At 39.3% G+C, this 19,327-nt stretch overlaps 9 protein-coding genes across 9 annotated transcripts; 3 read left to right on the forward strand and 6 right to left on the reverse strand. All coding sequences in view use genetic code 12, as the record gives it.

Moving 5' to 3' along the window:
- Positions 1-50: 50 nt before the first annotated feature.
- On the reverse strand, positions 51-1,766 carry ECM33 (Ecm33p; the record flags this gene model as incomplete). The annotated part of the gene is made up of 2 exons (XM_067689784.1): positions 51-1,279; positions 1,706-1,766. 2 exons carry the CDS (start codon positions 1,764-1,766, stop codon positions 51-53), a joined length of 1,290 nt encoding a protein of 429 aa, XP_067551100.1.
- A 2,757-nt stretch (positions 1,767-4,523) lies between these two features.
- ARO80 (Aro80p) lies at positions 4,524-7,928 on the reverse strand (the record flags this gene model as incomplete). Its single annotated transcript, XM_067689785.1, has 1 exon — positions 4,524-7,928. The coding sequence occupies one exon, from the start codon at positions 7,926-7,928 to the stop codon at positions 4,524-4,526; it is 3,405 nt and encodes a 1,134-aa protein (XP_067551101.1).
- A 346-nt stretch (positions 7,929-8,274) lies between these two features.
- On the reverse strand, positions 8,275-9,645 carry CDC12 (septin; the record flags this gene model as incomplete). Its single annotated transcript, XM_067689786.1, has 2 exons — positions 8,275-9,439; positions 9,605-9,645. The coding sequence occupies 2 exons, from the start codon at positions 9,643-9,645 to the stop codon at positions 8,275-8,277; spliced, it is 1,206 nt and encodes a 401-aa protein (XP_067551102.1).
- Positions 9,646-10,005: 360 nt separating this feature from the next.
- BMH1 (14-3-3 family protein) lies at positions 10,006-10,806 on the reverse strand (the record flags this gene model as incomplete). The annotated part of the gene is made up of 1 exon (XM_067689788.1): positions 10,006-10,806. One exon carries the CDS (start codon positions 10,804-10,806, stop codon positions 10,006-10,008), a length of 801 nt encoding a protein of 266 aa, XP_067551103.1.
- A 1,208-nt stretch (positions 10,807-12,014) lies between these two features.
- ARX1 (putative hydrolase) lies at positions 12,015-13,700 on the reverse strand (the record flags this gene model as incomplete). The annotated part of the gene is made up of 1 exon (XM_067689789.1): positions 12,015-13,700. The coding sequence occupies one exon, from the start codon at positions 13,698-13,700 to the stop codon at positions 12,015-12,017; it is 1,686 nt and encodes a 561-aa protein (XP_067551104.1).
- A 622-nt stretch (positions 13,701-14,322) lies between these two features.
- I9W82_001082 (uncharacterized protein) lies at positions 14,323-14,751 on the forward strand (the record flags this gene model as incomplete). Its single annotated transcript, XM_067689790.1, has 1 exon — positions 14,323-14,751. One exon carries the CDS (start codon positions 14,323-14,325, stop codon positions 14,749-14,751), a length of 429 nt encoding a protein of 142 aa, XP_067551105.1.
- A 39-nt stretch (positions 14,752-14,790) lies between these two features.
- On the reverse strand, positions 14,791-15,969 carry SPP1 (Spp1p; the record flags this gene model as incomplete). The annotated part of the gene is made up of 1 exon (XM_067689791.1): positions 14,791-15,969. The coding sequence occupies one exon, from the start codon at positions 15,967-15,969 to the stop codon at positions 14,791-14,793; it is 1,179 nt and encodes a 392-aa protein (XP_067551106.1).
- A 94-nt stretch (positions 15,970-16,063) lies between these two features.
- On the forward strand, positions 16,064-18,007 carry I9W82_001084 (ssDNA-dependent ATPase; the record flags this gene model as incomplete). The annotated part of the gene is made up of 1 exon (XM_067689792.1): positions 16,064-18,007. The coding sequence occupies one exon, from the start codon at positions 16,064-16,066 to the stop codon at positions 18,005-18,007; it is 1,944 nt and encodes a 647-aa protein (XP_067551107.1).
- Positions 18,008-18,080: 73 nt separating this feature from the next.
- I9W82_001085 (putative peptide hydrolase) lies at positions 18,081-19,286 on the forward strand (the record flags this gene model as incomplete). Its single annotated transcript, XM_067689793.1, has 2 exons — positions 18,081-18,107; positions 18,162-19,286. The coding sequence occupies 2 exons, from the start codon at positions 18,081-18,083 to the stop codon at positions 19,284-19,286; spliced, it is 1,152 nt and encodes a 383-aa protein (XP_067551108.1).
- Between the last annotated feature and the right edge of the window lie 41 nt (positions 19,287-19,327).

Below are 19,327 nucleotides of genomic sequence, written 5' to 3' on the forward strand. Positions count from 1 at the left end.
TTTCTCCAACAGGGGATTAATCTATTTCAAAAGTAAAACTCTTTTTCATCTTAGAACAATGCAACACCAATGGCAACAAAGGCAGATACAACGGTGGCAAACAATCCAACTCTTGAGGATGAAGCATCGTTAGATTTGCTTGCTGAACCAGATGATGATGATGAAGATGAAGATGAAGAGTCGGAACTAGATCCGGTGTCACTTGAATCAGATGAATCAGAAGATTCAGAGTTCTTCTTGGCTGATGATGAAGATGAAGTAGTTTGTTGATCTTGACATTGGAATTTGTCACCTTTGACATCACCGTTGGAGTTCAATTTGTTGAAAGCGGAACATGACAAGTCACCGTCAATCTTCAAGATGAAACCACCAGCAACCTTGGTCAATGAGTCAAAAGTACCATTGTCGAAAGAACCGTTGATGTTGACGGTACCTCCAATAGAAGTGATGTTCTTGAAAGCTTCCAATGACTTCAAGTGGTCATTGTCGGAAATTTGCAAAGCACCACCAATAGTAGTCAACTTAGGGAAGTCCAATTCTTCCAAGTCTTCGTTCTTGTTAAGAGCAAGAGCGTTACCAATAGACTTCAATTGAGCAAATTCAAGCTTTTCAAGGGAAGATGAAGTGACAGTGATGGAACCGTTAGCAACAGTCAAGTTTGGAGCATGGAATGAGTTAACTTGTTGCAAAACAATGTTTTTGGCTGAAGACAATTGGTCCAAGTTGACATCGACTTTTTCAGCATTGTAGGAAATGTCAATAGTGTCAGTAACTTCTTGCAAACCTGAATCGATTGAGTCAATATCATTGTTGTTGTTGACATTGAAAACCTTCAATTGGTAAACATTGATACCAGTCAAATGGTTCAAACCAGTATCGGAAACAATGATAGATTCAGCAGAAGTCAAACCAGCGGACAAACCAGTTGATTCCAAAGCTGGCAAAGCATTCAATTCCAAAGTACCAACAGTGGTCAATTGGGCCAAGTTCAAGTTGGACAAAACGGTACAAGCATTAACTTCGAAATCACCGGAAACCAATTGCAAGGTTGGAGCATTGATAGTTTGAGCCTTGGTGACGTTCCTGATGGCCAAATCACCGTACAATTGTTGTAAACCAGTCAATTCAACTGATCCAAAAGCATCACCGTTGATGACAATGTTACCAGCAGCAGTTTCACAAGCAGCAACTTGAGAAACTTGAGATGAAGCAGTAGCGGTAAAGTCTGAGAAAGAACAGTCCTTGTTTATCAGCGGAGTGGCTGTAGTTAAAGTGGAGTCTAGAAAAGAAAGTTAGTAAAAAAAGTTCTATTTTTCGGGTGGCTGTTTGTTGGATTTTCGTGTCGCTCTCTTTCCGCAACGTACTTCCCAACTTTGACCTCAATGAAAGGCTCTATTGGGAGTTGAGAATTTTCATTGATGTGGAATAATAAGGTCTGTGTATTTAAAGAAGTAGCTTGTTTTTGTTTAGGGTTGACTAAAATCTATGCAAGTGCATGCAAGGCACACTTTTTTAGAGCCACCAACTCTAAAAACGATGCTGACCCCTTTCCTCCAAACGATTCAAATGGTGAACACCGGTATCCAAGTATTCGCTGAGCTAGGAGACCCCTGTCTCAACAAGAAAATAATTCCAACAAACAAACAAAAAAATTATATCTTGAAATGGAATTTACCCGAAAATAAATTGTTAATAATATACATACTGTTAGCAGCAGAAACTAAACCTGCGATAGCTGATACAGCTAATAAGTTTTTCAATTGCATTTTTTTTTTAACTTCTTGACAAAAAGGATGTAAATTGAAAAGTAGTGGTTGTTGTTGGTTGAAAAGAAAAGCGAACGGACTGAATAAAAAGGTTTTAGTTGTTGAAAAGAAAGAAGGAAAAGGAAAAAGGGTTTTTTTTGTTTTGTTGAAAATTAAAAATTTTTTATAAAACGAAAGAGATCAGAAATGTCGCATCTACTATAATATAAATTGCTTTTTTTGTCTTAACCGCTTTTGTCCGCATTACCTTGTACTTATTGTGTACATCTTTCTTTTACAAGCTGGCTGATTTAGTATATTCTTTGTATTGCATTGTATGCTATGTTTATTTATTTTTGTTTTCCTTCAATAGAGAAACCTTAATCGTAACCAAGCAAAAGTCATAAACAAACACAAGGAACAACCGAGTTCTTCTTGTATGCTGCTGGATCTACGGCTTTACTTTGTTAGTCTCCACGAGCATATCTCTTCACTTCAGTACTCTTCTGTGCCTCCCCTCTCCCTCGAGAATTTTCAGCGTCTAATTCTCTTCTTTTTGTGTTCCGATCGGATGTAAAAATAAATTAGGAGCGACATTTGAAAGGAGAGTATGACACAATATCTATCACTTTGAGGCAAGATGCGACATTTTGTTAGTTCAATCGGATCAATTTTAACGAAGAGAGAGGTAACTACTACGCCACGAGGTACCAAGAAAAAGGAGAGGCATACAAAATTGATCTATGTTGTGGAAGCTGTAGTCTCGGGGTTTAAGACTTGTCTTGGGGGTGGTTGCTACAAACTGTGAACTGCGAAGGCGGCATTGTCTTTGAGGAACCCCTCGGTTTCTTCTCTTCTTTGGCATAGCCTCCTCTCTCCCTAATTAATTAATAAAAAATAAAAAAAAAAAAATTGTCAATACGAAAAGACTCTTTTGTGCGCCGACATTCAAACAATCAACAAACACAAACAATGCAGCTTGTGCAATGTTATTATGCATATGTTTGTTTTGAATTGCTATTCTGTGGGCCGCCTCTATCACTAGTTTGTCCATAGCTTCTTCAAATCCACAAACAACTTTGATTCAGTTAGTTGTGCGCTTGATGATAACTCAAAGTACATTTACGTCTGTGATGTGCTTGTGGAGAATTTGACTATCTTCCTCGAGGGTGGGTTATTCCAATGTTTACACTTTATTTTGGGGTTTCTATCTTTCTGATTCGCCGTGGTGCATATGAAATTCTCGTAATCCTCCTCGAGAAAAATTCTCTATGTTTCTTGTAAGCACTAGTTATAAATACAGATGTAAAAGATGTGATGCCACTACCTACGGCAGTTACTGTATAGCTGGAACTACAACCAAAGTGATACCTAGTAGTCTTCCAGAACTGTGGTTGTGTGTGCATATGTGTCTCTCTTACTATTGTTAGTTTTTTAAAGTTACTTAATAGAGTAATTTTATAAAATGTCGTCTATTCTTTACTTTGTTTTTGGCGTGTCAAGAAAATAAATAAATAACTAACAATACTTGTGTAACCAATAGTACACAATACCAAAAACAAAAACATACCACTGAAATTGCTAAACAAAGAGAATCTTACCAGTCGCCATAAGAGAGAGAGGGGGCAAGTTTTTTTTGCCTTACCACGAAACATTCGGGTGGGATTTTGCGGAACAAGTTAAGGCGAATGCCGTGCTGAGAGGTACGACTGCAAAACGTTAATGCGTTTTCCAGCGCTTTAAAAATTTTTAAACGATACATGAAGCAAGACAACTGCACCCATCAAAGCAACCAATCTTGCTGCAGATTGTAGACCTGGATCATTCTACAGCAACTCTTTCCACTTCCGGTCTCTCCATTATGAAACCCCCACGTTTTTCTCTTCGTAATTTCTGAAAGAAGAAATCACCACATTATGATTGTTTTCAAAACAGCCAGCCATCTTTTCTTTTTTTTTGCCCATTTTTCTCTCGCTATGGCTTTAGGCCTACATACAACTAAAAATAGCAAATCTGCATATGTAGAGCTCTATACAATGCAAGAGCTATTCTTACGTCATTGGAAGCAAAATAGCCAAGAAATTTGGGTCCATAATGAGTACTGCTACATGGAGGATCTTAAATCTAGAAAGAAAATACTCTCTTCCCCCCTGAAAAATGACAGAATGGAAACAGATGCTGCAAATTTTCATTGTAGCAGTTTTCTGTAAGCCAACAATGAGCTGCGTTCCATTCCACGTGGAGGTGGGACATGTACAATCAAAACACGAATAGCATCTAGCTTTTAACCATTTATGGACAAATTTTAAATCTATGTACGCGTTTCTGTTTGCAACATACAATAAGCATTGTCCGAATACAATAAGATTATGTGTCGCCCCCCAGGCACAAGGGGAAAACGACAAAAAAACACAAGGGGCTGAGTACTCGAAAATTCCTATCCAAATTCCTAATAGAAACAATTGCTTTCATCGTCTAATTGGAGCTTACGCTTTATTCTATTGAGGATTAGCTACATAGCCTCTGAAATAATATGCAGTATAATTGAATGCAGAGAGCAAGTATTCGTAGAAGTTCATTGGGTTCTACTTCTCGTGATAAACTTGATAAACGATAAAAGAATCAAACAGTGAAAATTGACGTAGAACTTCATTCTATTCTTATATGTTGGCAATTATTTAAGTACAGATTCAACCCTCGCCCTTCTCTCTTCATCTCTAAGTACACATCACCCCCGTACAAGTACTCTTTTTAAAACCACTTTCCTTCACTCCTCTATCAAAAATTAATGTTTTGATCATTAGAATTCAACTGCTGTTCAATCATCTCTGTCCAAGGAGCAACGAAATCTAAACCAATGGTTTGATTATTCATAAACCAATCCATAACTTCTGAATCACCAATACCCATCATATTGTTATTGTTGTTGGCGTCGGTGTTACCCGTTGCTATACTGCTATTTGCGGCATCTCCATCAGCAACTGATGCAGAATGATGGAAACTGTTTGAGGATGCACCCAAATGACTTGTATCTGTAGCGGGGTTTAATACACGAGATACTCCCTTGTCGTGCTGCTGGTTTGATGGTGGGGGCATGGACGAATCTGCAGCAGGCGCTGATTGTGATGGTGAGTGAAGTGGCATTGGGCTGGTTGGTTTGCCAGTGACACCAATAGCAATTGGTGCCGAGGTGGGCACATTCGTTGGTTGTTTGAAATAGGGTCCATATGGGAATGCATCCAGCTTTTCATACAGTTGATGCTGTGGAGTCAACTGCTCCGCTGAGGCGTTTAATGGAATACCATGCAAAGACTGTGGGTTCTTGGTAGGGTCGTGTTCAAAAGCTTGATACCTGCCTCCATCAGTGACAAGACTTTCTGCTTGATTGTAATTGTAACCTGCATCCATCGCCTCTTCCTCCTCGTCCCTCTCATTCTTTTTATTCTTCATTTCGGAATACAAATACATCAAAATATTGGAATACCTCGTACACAAATGTAACTCATCTGGTGAGCAATCTCTCAATGTCAATGCAGCACGATGAATCAGGGAAGATATATCATCGATACTAATCAAACTAAATGACAAGACAGTTGGATCATAAGTTTCTCTAGTCGATGCAAATGCTGACGCTGCTGACCCGCCACTAGTGTTATTCTTTTGTGCTGTTATTGTCAAGTAACATTTTACAATAAATGCCACAGCACGAACCAATCTCGTCAACCAACGAACAGGCATAAATCGCAACATTTTAAACTTGTGGATCCTATGAGCTGCATTCAACATTTCATTAGCTGCATTAAACGCTTGTTCAATAAATCTAGCTGATTTCGACAACTCATCTAATTTAAGTGACACTCGATTATTCTTCTTCCCCATCATGGTTCTTGGTGATGGACTAAGTGCCAATGAATATATGTAAAGTTTAACATAATTGAACTCGAAAATAAACGATTCTTGTTGGATAGACTCATTGATTTCTTGACATGTTTTGGATTTCGGTTTTGTCCATTGATGCTGGAAATTTGATACATGTTTAGCTAATTTACCACTGGTTGGAATAAGGAATTGTCGATACTTGCGGCTCCAGTTGTTGATCAAGGGACTAATAATATTCAACACTGCCAAATTTTGTCGTTGAGATAATTGACCCAATTGCGCCTTGTATCCATAAAACGATTCATGACCTAATGACATAATCTGCAACAATTCAATTTGTGCTTTTTGTGCCTTGGTAAACTTGAATGTGTGCTCACTAGCTGCTCGTTTAAGTTCCTCCTCACTCATTCTCATAATATCAACATCATCATCAACATCTTCACCAAACTCCATATCCTCTTCACTTATTTCATCCTCATCTAAATCAATCTCCGATAACGAATGTGCAAGCATTGATCGACGTGAAATGTCCATAACTGAATTAATTTCAGCTATATGAGTTGCAATCAAGGTCTTTGAACTCATTTCCATAAACCCCATATCTTGAGCCAATCGAACGGCACTTCCAATCAACATCCACGCCATACGATGACTCCTTCGCATGGCACCTAATCCAGCAAGATTCTGACCGCCAGCAGATGCATTTCCATCCATGCCATCTGCACTATTGCCACTTTTCGCACCAAGTGCTGCTGTAGCCGCATGCATGGCACCGATACTACCACCTTGAGAATTCAATCCACCAGCCATTCCATTGTCATTGTCATTACCTCCTTCCTCTGCTTTATTGGCATAATCTGACCATCTCCAATGAATTGCTCGGGGATTCCATTCAGTAAAGAGCAAAAATGCAAAGATTGTCCCAATTGACCTCGTACTAGCCTCAGCCCAAACTGTTTGTGAAATCAATCGTTGAACATAAAGCCACAATCGGTCATGAACTTCAATATTTCTTGGTACATTTCCATTTTGTAAACTACTGGCATTATTTTCAAATGGGTGATACCGTGATGAGATTGTTAAAATAGCACAAAGTAGTATAGGATACCCAGACAACACTTTCAGCGAGTGAAGAAATTTAGGAATATGAGGGAAATATGGGTGCATAGTGGAGAAAAACAAATTGATTAAACGTTCAGCTTCCTCTTCAGTAAGGATACCTTGTGGTGAAGGCCCAATATATTCGATACTTGACAACTTCTTTGATGCTCTGGGACGTACTGCATACCCGCTTTCAGCGGCAGGCATAGTCATTCGCTTATTCCTTGTAGGGTTCATATACGGATATATCTGAGCTTTACCGTCGATCGAATCGTGGCGGCTTGAACTGGGGGGATAGTTCTGATTAGGTTGCTGGCTTGTAATTGAGTTATTGCGACTCATTGGGTGTGAGGTTTGTGCTCCAATATCTATGCTTGAGCGATGGCTTGCAACATAATGCAGTTGAGAGTTCTGTCTTTGTATATGGGGAGAACTGACATCCTCTTGGTGCACCTGTGGTGTGTTGTTTTCATCAACACTCGGTCTGTGACTGCTATTCCCCGTCATGGCTTCAATTTGATCGTATTTGGCTCTTGCGTCAATGTTGTCTCTTTCGTCGGCCTTGGCAATTGTTCCTGCAGCACTGGCCAAAAATACCAAAGCTCCTTCCATAGTGGCAAAGTGGTTACGTTGTCCTGTCTTATCCACGGCACTGCCGCTTTTGTTATCTTGTGTAGTTGATGCTGCTGCCGCTTCGTATGAGCTCGGACTCGGTCCATGCAGACCGCCTGTAATATCGGAGTCACCTTGAACCAAGATGTTGTTTATACCTGGTAGTGATTGCGGTGAAGAGCCATATTGGTTATGCAAACTGTTTGCTCCAACATGAGAACCACTTGACGCTGATTCCGGAGATTGGCTCGTGTCATACTCTGTCAGATGGCTTTGCTTTTGCCTCTTCCGTCTCCCGCTCAATACGTTATTAGCTCCACCACGCTTGCTTTCAACAAACACACAATCTTTCCGCTCTCGTAAGCATCGGGCACATTTCCCATTATGAGGATTATCAACAGGACCCAAATCACACTTGACTTTTCTCATACGACAGTTGAGACATGCACGGTAGTTCCGCTTATACTTGTGTTCTTGTGGTGGCGATTGGTGAGGATTTTGTTGGGTTAACGGAGTTTGCATGGTGTATGTAAGATTCGTGCCGTGGTTAGAATCGGCTTCATGTCTCATTGAACTGTTGTCGGAAATCATAGTTGTCGGTTATTAACGCGCAAGCAAGTTGAAATTTGAAAGTCAAAGATGAATGCTTTGAGCAAAGTACTTTCCTATGAACCTTGTCAAACCAACTTTTGATCTCCGGATGGGGTTTTTAGAGGAAAAGACAAAAATGAAAAAAAATATTTTGTGTAAAGTTTCCTGTCTCCACCTATAACCGTCACTGTTAAAAGAGCTTCTTCTCCTCACAAAAGACAATAACCACTTTTATACTCTCAAATAACATACATTAGAAAAATAGACAGGGTTTTCAAACAAACTAACTAAGCTAGGTATTGGAAAGCAAAAGGAAAAGAAGAAAGTGAACCCCCTATCTACTACCTCAACGTTTGGAAATCTGCAATTTCTTAACTTGTTCTTCCAAACTCTTTAATTTCGACTGCAACTCCTCCAAATCTTGATTCAATCTATTTCTTTCGTTAATTATATTGGTTTCCCATTGCCTGAATCTTTGTTCTTCTGCTTTGACCTGTTCAGTAAAGAACTTCTTCAATGCATCTTCCTCCTCCTTAAACTTTGGATTATACACTCTTCTTGGTTTCTTAGTGGATGGTTTCTTGATTACTTCACCCTTTTCATTCATCACTTCCTCGGTTGAACCATCGTCGACGCCATTCACTCTTCCATTTTCGTCTTCGTCACCACCCAATTTAATAGAACGGAATGTTTCATAGTGCAATTCATTTGTCGACAAAATCAAGTCCAACATATTAGTTCTCAACAACAAACTCCTCAACTTTTTGAAATCACAATGTTGGTCATTTTCAATCTCAACTATTCCCCATGGATACTTTCTTCCTCTTACAAATTGACCAGGGGCAACTTCAACTTCCTCTTCAGATCCAATGATGGAGAATGGCATTGCTTCAATCAATTGCTTAGCATGTTCTGCGCTAGCAGGATCATCCAATTCCAAAGGTGGGGTGTAAATATTTATATCTTGAGCCTCAATAATCTCTCTTATTCTGATTTTGAAATTGTCCATCTCCTGAGGTGACAAAGTATCAGCTTTAGCAATAACCGGGATCAAGTTTACTCTGGTGGATAATCGCTTCATAACTTCGATATCCAATGGTTTCAACAGATGACCTGTTGGTCTAATGAAATAAAGACATGCATGCACCCTCAAATCCTTTTTGGCAAGTCTTGAAGGTTGTTGCTCCTGTCTCATAAAAGATTCATGTTGGTCGTCAATAAAATCAATAATAGGAACCCAAGAATCGTTGTTATCCACGTTATTTCCAAATCCAGGTGTGTCAATAATATTCAATCTAATTTTGAAATTCTTCTCCTCCAAAATGGCTCTAACTATGTCAATTTCTACAGTCTGGTGAGACGAGGTGAATTTGTTATGTCTGTTGTGTGGATCTTGATGTGGTTTTAATGAAGTTTGGAATAAGGTATTGATGAATGTTGTTTTTCCCAAACCACTTTCTCCTGCCACCATAATGGTAAATGTGGCACCTTCTTTGGATACAATCTTGTACCTAGGTTTTAAGGTTAGTACGTAATGCGAATGGGGAGAACATGTCTATGAATTTTTCTGGTTGGTTGTAAGAAAACTTTGCTTATCCAATTTGTAAAAAGAAAAAATGGAAAAGGAGTTGTTTTTAATAGTGTACCAGCATGGGGTGATTACTATTAACACATACCTTTGATTGGGTAAGTTGGCTACTCCTACTGGTTCTGGCATATTGTGATGTATTCTGGACCAAGATGTGGTTTCGGTTGAGTATAATTCTAGACCCTTTGTTGAAATAAACACGATTTGTTTTTCTTTTTTTGTTGTGATCTGGTGTCTCCTTCTTAAGAGTTGATTTTTTTTTTTTATTTTTTTTGTCTCTCTTTGCACGCATTCTCAATCATAACAAAATTAATTTTCTACTCTTTGTCGTGTGATGACCAAAACTTACGACGCGTTGAGAGACTAACCGTGGGAGAGTAGCTTTCGCCTAGATTACTCTATCTCACTAGACTTACTACAACTCTAGATCGTTCACTTATTCAGAATTTATTTCACACAGATACAATAACTATAAAATTTACATTAACTCTATTCTTGCTCAGGCTTGGCCTCTGAAGAAGCTGGAGCTTGTTGACTCGATTGCTGTTGTTGCTGTTGTTGTTCCTCAGTTTGTGGAGCTTCAGACAAATCAGTCCACAAAGTCAAGTTATCTCTCAACAATTGCATAATCAAAGTAGAATCCTTGTATGAATCTTCAGACAATGTTTCCAAATCGGCAACAGCATCATCAAAAGCTTGTTTAGCCAAATGACAAGCTCTGTCAGGAGAGTTCAAAATCTCATAGTAAAACACAGAAAAGTTCAAAGCCAAACCTAATCTGATTGGGTGTGTTGGTGGTAATTCAGTAACGGCAACATCTGAAGCAGCTTTGTAAGCTTCCAATGACAAATCAGCAGCTTCCTTACGCTTATCAGCTACAGCAAATTCAGCCAAGTATCTGTGGTAGTCACCCTTCATCTTGTAGTAAAATACTTTAGATTCTCCGGTTTGAGCGGATGAAATCAAATGATTGTCCAAAACAGAAAGGATATCTTCACATATTTTAGATAATTCAGCTTCAATCTTGGAACGGTAATCTCTAATCAAAGCAACTTGGTTCTCGTTACCTTTAGATTCCTCTTTTTGTTCAATTGAAGAAACAATTCTCCATGAAGCACGACGAGCTCCAATAACATTCTTGTAGGCAACTGATAACAAATTACGTTCTTCAACAGACAATTCTTGACCAGACGAAGCAACAGCTTTCATATTTTCAACCATTTCTTCATATCTTTCAGCTTGTTCAGCCAATTTGGCAAGGTAAACGGAATCTTCACGTGAGACAGTCATTTTCAAAAGTGTTGCGATGTTACTTGTGTATGTGAGTGTGTGTGTATAGTTGTGTACAGTGATATCAAAAATTATAAACTATTATTAAATGTTAGTAAAAAAAAACTGTTGGACGATAACAAGTCAAGTTTGTGTGGAATGATTGGAGGAGATCTGTAGGCAAAGTTTTCCAACAAACGCTCAGATACTGTAGAACATACAAGTTGTACAATTTTTCTTCAGCAGTATAATCAAGCAAATTTCTAATACTGATTACAAACTTGATGAAGATGTAGATGAATTCCAATTGGATGTGTGTTCGTACCACTTTGCGGTAGTTGTTGACTTTTTTCTAGTTTTTCTTTTTTTTTTTTTTGCTCTCTCCGAATCGTTTGTCTGAGTCGACAATTTTTCTCTCTAAGAAAAATTTTGTGTGTGTTGTGTGTGTTTCGTGTGTGTGTGATAGGTCGTGTCTCAACACCAAAAGTTTGTGCTCTGGAAAATGGCAAAAAGAAAAATAAGTTGACAACACAAACTATAAACAAGAATCAATTGGGTGAGTCTGCAGATGTAGATCTAAAATGAGGTCCAAGGGGGTAAGATTGGTCAATTGTGATTGACTCCCATGTAGTGAACCATATAGGATAAATCTTTTCTCTGTTGCCAGACGATCCCACACACACAGTGGCAATTTGCTTGCTGTTTGATACGTTGTCGACAAAAGGGGTGTTGATAAACAAATTTTAATTGTTGAGTGAGCTCAATGTAAATACCACACAGCACATGCACACAACACACGTTTCCTGATCATTCCTGAACTTGCCTATTGGTGATCTAGTATTTCACACATACCTTTCAGTGATGAACTCTTCTATGTTTGATTAAATGGCGAAGCAAAAATAGAAGAAAGAGAGAAAAGAAAAATTAGAGACAAAATTGTTTTTACTCACTCACTCACTCATTCTCACTCTTTTTTGTCTCTTGTACAACATGCACGACAGCCTCTTTTTTATAATTTTATTTTTTCTTTCTTTTTTTTTTTTTTTTAGATTTCTTTGCTCTCGTGATACTACATATGTATGCATGGATGTCTGATATCAGCCGATGCCACACTGGGTGGGGCAGAATTGTCGCCTGAGAGATTTCCACGCCGGTCCAAAAATTAAAAAAAATAAATACAGTCTCGCAGCCTAGCGCGCTTCAGAAATGTTTTGATTCTATTAAACTACTTAATCCATTTGCATAGATTCAACTCCTAAGCTTTGCTGGATCATCTTGTGAGGACCTACCTCCTTCATCTTGATACCGAAACGCTTGTCCTTTGTTAACTGAACCAAGTGGGTAATCACTTCATTCAAATCGTCCGTCAACTTGTATTGCGAGTGTATCCAATTAACTCTTGCAGTTGTCTCTCCTCCATTCAACCTTAAAACCTCTTGTGATTGGTTATTGATCAATACCGTTGTAGCTTCTCTCACATTTGCTATGTTGTGTCCTTTTTTCAACAAGGACTTCAACTTGACTGATGATATATTCAATTGGGGCAATGGAATCTCCATACCAGGTAAAACAGGCTTGGCAGCATCTATACCGTGTTTACCAGTTGGGTTTGCAGTTAGCAAAATTTCTTTCAATGGAACAAATTTGGTGATCTGGATAGGCTTACTTTGTATAAGATGACGATTGCTTAACTCAGCGGCACCTAATCTGAATGTTTTCAAATCTTCTCTCAATTGATCTATTTGGATCCTTATTTCCTCCTCGTTTGCGTCAACTTTGATTGGGAAAGCTTTACTAGCAAAGTCCAACTTGAATGGGAATACCGAAAACGATTTATCAATCTCACCTAAGAGCTTTCTTGAAGTCTTCAATTTCAATTGATGAACAATGGCAAAATCACGAATAAATATTGAGGCCTTGGAGGTGAACTCTTGCTTGTTATTCTTTCCGGTAAAGTGATCGATTTCTTCGGTGGTAACAATACCCAACTCCTCGGAATTAACTCCACACATACGTATATCAACATGGTATACTTCTCCTGGAACAATGACAAACTCGTCTGTAGGTACAGCACTAGAGTTGGAAGTAGAAGCAGGTTTAACCTCGGTAGTCAACTCAGTAGATTGAGGTAAGCTTTGTTTCAAGAGACTAGCTTCTTGATGAGATTCATCCCAAACAACACCTTTAAAATCGCGTTCAGCAACAATCCCTTCAGCTTGACCAGCCAAGAACCTCCTAATTCTTCTAACCTTTGAGCCAGGAACAACAGTACAGTTGAAACAAGAAGCCACAGCATCGACAAGTTGACGAATCTGCGTACCTGTAATTGCATTTGCACTGTTTTTAAGCTGGTTTGGAAGTTTTTCTGGTGATAATGAAGCTCCTAGTAAAGCAACGACAGCTTCAGTAGCGATATGAGTGGCACAAATAGCATCGGCGTTATTGCCTAACAATGGACCATTTGGCTTCAAATCGGCATTAGTTGGATATATGACCAAAGTATGGGTCAAGTTGGAGGTGTAACCATCAATTTGAATTCCCAAGCTAACGGTGACAACATCTCCCTCACTCAAATATAATTCTCTCTCGTCATCAATTTCAGGTGCAAATCCATTCAATAATTCATTAACATTAATTGTAGTTGGATGTGAGATTCCCTTTTCATCAACCTTTTTATTGTAATGTTTTGACAATAACTCAGTTAAAAAGGAGTCCGTCAACAAGCATAGTTGCTGGATTGTCAACTTGGCGGTGGTTCCCAAGTGATAGGAATTATTGATCAATGATGTGAGGTAAGTTAATCCTGTTTGAGTGATTTGACCGGCAACTCTATATTTTTCCACAACATCCTCATTGAGAATGTTCTTTTGCTTGAGCAAAATGTCGGCATCTTCTTGATGTACTGCGACTTGCATTTGTAATCTATGGATAGTAAAAGTAAACGCTTGTGAAGACTTGTTTAAGAAAGGGAAAAAAAAAAATTATTGAGATCTCATCTCCTAAATTTTTCAAAGCTTTGGAAACACAAAACTGGGTATGTTTGCAACAGTAATATTGGAGGAGCACAGCTGGGTATACAGATTTTTCCAGAGCTGTTTGAGCTTGTGGAGGTAGTCTATGGAGGGTTTAGAACTAACTCTGATTATCAAGTAGTGTTGTTCAATTTTTTTTTATATTTTCGAGTTGCATTGCCTTCTCTATATTTTGCACCAAAATGATGCATACTGGTTGTCACATCCGAATGACAGCTTGAGCATCTTGTTACTGTATCATAAACAACGTTTAACTTGCTACAATTCAGCTTCAACGAGTGTCAATTTAATTGAATACTTCATCTGTACGCAGTGGACTTCCATGCCGTACATACTTGAAATCTCAATCGAAGTTACTTTGCTGCACAAAAAACATGAACAGCAAAGTTTGATTCGATTTGAGTCAGCGAAAAAAGTATTTGCAATCATTGGTGAAATTCACTATAAAAGTAGACTACATTCATCTACTTACATCAATTCCAATTAACTACACTACAACACCAAAATGTCAAGCTGGCACCAAACAACATTCAGTCTTTCTCCCAAGAGTAAAGGCTCATATTTAATCACAGACGAAGTTTACAAAAATGTTCCTCAAATCGGTGATTACCAAGTTGGAATATTGAATTTGTTTTTACAACACACATCAGCTGGTCTCACATTGAATGAGAATTGCGATCCAGACGTGCGTACCGATATGACTACTGCTTTGGATAGGATTGCTCCAGAAGGAAATCACTACATTCATGCCGATGAAGGTGCTGATGATATGCCTGGTCACATCAAGAGCTCCACTATTGGTGTTAGCTTGAGTATTCCTATTACAAATGGTAAATTAAACACCGGTACTTGGCAAGGCATTTGGTTATGTGAATTTAGAACTTACAAACATTCAAGAAGAATCGTTGCTACTATTAACGGACAAAAGAAATGACTGCCCAGTTTATAAATTGGTTTATATTTATATAGGAACTTACGTTCCGTTATACTTTTCTATCGAGTAGTGGCGTAAAACTTCGTTAATGTTTTTCTCTAAAGTTAACTCCTTCGATCCTAGCTGATCCAATAGCTTTTCTGTATCATCATAAAACAAATTCCACCAACCATTGTGTCTATAGCATTTCTTCTTGTCTCTGACGCAAATGCAACTTTGAAACCAATCTGGATCAGCATCCTCTTCCTGCTCCTCTTCATCCTGCTCCTCGTCCTCATTCATTCTCTTTTTGATCTTTGCAGCTATTTGTTCCAATAACTTATCAGAAGTGGTAACCTCTTGAATTAAACTATGTTCTCCCTTATTACATAGACAAAGATCCACTCGTTTCTTTTGCTTGTTCTTTTTTGACCTGGGCTTACTCTCCTCTTCAACTGCTGGAAATATTAGCGACGACAATTTCTCATTAATGAGTTTTACATTCTCCTTCACTTTCTGGAGCCGCTCTTGCTCTTGTTTTTGGACCTGTTTCTTCTCCTTGACATCTTCAATCTTGCCTCGTAAGGTTTCAATTTGCTCTCGTACATCTTGTGGAAATTGATCCATCTTGCCATCCAGTCGGAATGACGTGACCTCTTCAAGTTCGGGAAACTTCGACCCTAATGCGTGAAGCTTTTCCACATCCTTGTTTACGTGTGTCAATACCCTCTTGATGACCCCCTGATCAAGCACACTATTTTCCAAAAGCAACCGCCTCATGTACTCCTTCCCATGTTCGGGACTGCAATATTTTGACTGATCCATAATAGGTGCACAACATTCATCTAATCGACACTTGCGTTTCCACAAGGTCACTCCTTCCCCTTTCCATACACAGAACTTGCAATAGAATTTGGCAATCATATTTGAGAGCTCAGGCTTTATATTCATACACTTGGCATGGAACCATTCTTCGCACCCATCACATGCAATCATTAGTTCCCCTTCATCAGGCTTTCGACATACACAGTATAACTCCTCACTATTGAGATCATATTTTGGTGCATTGGTGTACTTCTTGTATTGTTTGGCAATCTCTTCACTCGTTTCCTCAATATCTTCCATCTCCGTCTTCACCAGTCGATGTTTCTTGTTACCACTAGACTGCAGTGACACCCTTTTGCGTTTTAAACTGTGGCCCTGTGATTCATGGTGTGGTAGTTCTATCTTGGCACTCATTTTGATGTGGTGACAAGAATGTATGTTTCGGATATTTTTTTTTTTTTTTTTTTTGGAAAATCGCGTCTTGAGATCATTTAATCACCAACTAATCATGGAAGAAGTATGCCCTATATGCTCCAAACTGATCCCAAAATTGCTCCTAGAACGGCATGTTAATAGCTGCCTTGACACTCAAGAGGTAAAACCCGAGAAAACGACTGACCAAAACGACTTGAAGGTCAAGAAACGCGATGCTTTTAGCGCCCTTGGATTGAAGGTGTCAACAGATGCCACGTCGAAAAGGAGGAAGCCAACACCAGACAGTTTGGCGCAACGACAGAGAAGTTTGGAGAACTCCTCAGGAAGAGAATTGACAGAAACGGATGTTACGAGCGAAGCAACACGCGATGAATCTCCACCACTGCCTTCCAATGATACAACAAAAGTGATTACAGAACTTAAAAGACAAGTCGGAGTCCCCTTAGCCCACAGGCTACGACCAGAGAAGTTGGACGACTTTATCGGCCAGGAGAAGTTGCTTGGAGAAGGTGCCCCGTTGAGAAATATCATCAAGTCGGATTTAATACCTTCCTTTATACTATGGGGACCACCAGGATGTGGCAAAACTACATTAGGACGAATAATAGCAAAGTCAACCAGCTGCAAGTTTGTTGAGCTTTCGGGTGCTAGCAGCGGTGCCAAGGATTTAAAACAAGTGTTTGTGCAAGCTGAAAATCATAAAAAGTTAACCCAACAGCGGACCATTCTTTTTATTGATGAAATTCACCGTTATAACAAAGCGGTTCAAGATTTACTTCTTCCAGTGGTTGAAAAAGGAGTTTGTACGGTGATAGGAGCTACAACAGAAAACCCATCATTTTCATTAAACAATGCACTATTGTCGAGGATGCAGACATTCATAATGGAAGCATTTAGCGCCAAGGACATTGTTAGAATTTTAAATCGAGCACTTTTTGAAGTCAACCGAGCTCGTAAATTGTTGTACCATTTACCTTTCATGACTTTAGAGAATGATTCATTTGAATACATTGCAAACTTGTGTATGGGCGACTCACGTGCAGCTTTGAACGTCCTAGAGACTGTCAATGCCTATCTTTCTGCCGATAGGTTTGAAGAAAAACCTGATGATGGAGCAACTGTTAATGTAACCGTGGAGATTCTCAAAAAGATACTAAAGTCTCGAAATTTTCATCAAATGTATGATAAGGACGGTGACGCCCACTATGATATTATAAGTGCATTTCATAAGTCAGTTCGAGGATCCGACGCTGATGCGGCAATGTTTTATTTAGTAAAAATGTTGTCAGGTGGAGAGGACCCTTTATTTATTCTCCGAAGGATGACAGTGATTGCCAGCGAAGATATTGGCTTAAGAGATAGTTCATGTCTTCCGTTCATTGTTGCTGCCAAACAAGCATATGAATTCGTGGGTATGCCGGAAGGAGAAATCATATTGGCTCATTGCACTACAAAGCTTGCCCGTGCTCCAAAATCCACAAAATCATATCGTGCGTTGAGATCGGCTCAGAAATTGATCAGTGAAAAGCCCGAGGTGCTTCGACTACCTGTTCCGATCCACTTGAGGAATGCACCAACTCGTTTGATGAAAGATATGGGTTTTGGCGATGCATACAAATACAACCCTAATTACGAAAATGGCGTTGTGAAGCAATCATATTTCCCAGATGGTATGGAACCAGTTGCTTTTGTTGAAGATACGCATTTGGGTACTGCTAGAGACTCTGAAGTTAGTGACGAGAGGTACAAGCAAGAACAAGCTGCTGTTGACGACTACAATGAGTATAAACAGTACGTTAAGGAAAAAGCTAGACGTAAAAGGGAGGCAGAAGAGAAACGTGCAAACGGGACTACGTTGGAGCCATCACCAAGCAATACCGACACTGAGTGCGACGAAGCAAGTGACTATTCAGATGACCCAGACTGCCATAATAACTTTGGAAAGTCTTATGATGAGTTTTTGGATAGGGACTCGCAGCCAGATTATTTTAGTGACAATCCAATATCCTCTCCATAGATAGTGATCACAAAGCTAAATTCGCAAAAATAAAAAAAATCCTCCCCTCTACTTTTGCTCTTTACATTCGACCATGTGTGGCAGGTTTGCTCAAGGAATAGTATGCTAAAATCATTGAAGGTAACCTGAAACGAAGAAAATACTAACCAATTAGAATTTAAACAACATTCCTAGTGAATTTTATGAGACAGTCACTGGAGAGGATAACGAAATCAATGAACCTTCTGATGGCATTTATGAAGCTGAAACGCCTGGAGCAAACGACCCAACCGACAAGATTCAATTAGACATATCTAGGGTATCTCAATGGACGCCGTCATGTAATATAGCACCTACTAATACGGCGCTCATGGTCTACATGTCACAGCCACAACCGGGGATCTCTCAAAGTTACATCGTCGAACCTCTGAAGTTCGGGTTAGTGCCAGCTTGGGCAAAGCCAGAGGATCCTACGCCAGTCAACAAGGGGAAGCAAAATGAAGGAGAGAAATATTCACGTGAATTGGGCAAGCACGAAAGCAAATACTTTAATTGCAGAAGAGAATCGCTTGCGCAACACCGTGCAGTGTGGTCTTCCTGCAAAAAGCATAGATGTGTGATACCCATACAAGGGTACTTTGAGTGGCACAAGATAAATAACGAAAAGATTCCGTACTTTATTCACTCAAAATCTGCTCCCTTGATATTCCTAGCTGGATTTTATTCACATAATTACAATTATAAGGACAACTTTAATGTCGGTGATGAGTACTTTTCGTCATTTACTGTGATTACGGCGCCTGCGGAGAAATCAGACAAATACGACCTCTCTTGGCTACACACAAGAAAGACATTGGTAATTGAACCGGGGTCAAAAGCTTGGTTCCAATGGCTAGATCCAAGTAGGGATTGGGATGACTCCTTGATTGAAGAGGTATTGAATTCAAAGACGAATGAAGCGTATGCAAACATAGAGGTGTACAGAGTGTCCAATGATGTTGGAAATCCAAGCAATAAGAGCGAAAGCGTACTTAAAAAAGTTTCAGACAAGACAGCTCTGTCTGTATCAGACTTTTTCAAGCCGAAGAAAGAGAAAGATGTCAAGAAGGTTAAGCAGGAGCCTGAGGAGAAGGGTAGAGAGCCAGAAGTAAAGGCTGAAGGTGATGCACATGAAAGTAGAATTAAACAAGAGCCCGGGGAGAAAGGTAGAGAGCCAGAAGTAAAGATTGAAGATGAAGCACCACCATGTAAAAGGACACTACACGGTAGGGATGATTCCTCAAAGAAGGTGAAGAAGTGAAGTATAAATGTGTAGCGAATTGTAGGACAAACGAAAAATTG

The sequence above is a fragment of the Candida metapsilosis genome, assembly GCF_017655625.1.
Source record: "Candida metapsilosis strain BP57 chromosome Unknown scaffold1, whole genome shotgun sequence".
Taxonomy (NCBI): domain Eukaryota; kingdom Fungi; phylum Ascomycota; class Pichiomycetes; order Serinales; family Debaryomycetaceae; genus Lodderomyces; species Lodderomyces metapsilosis.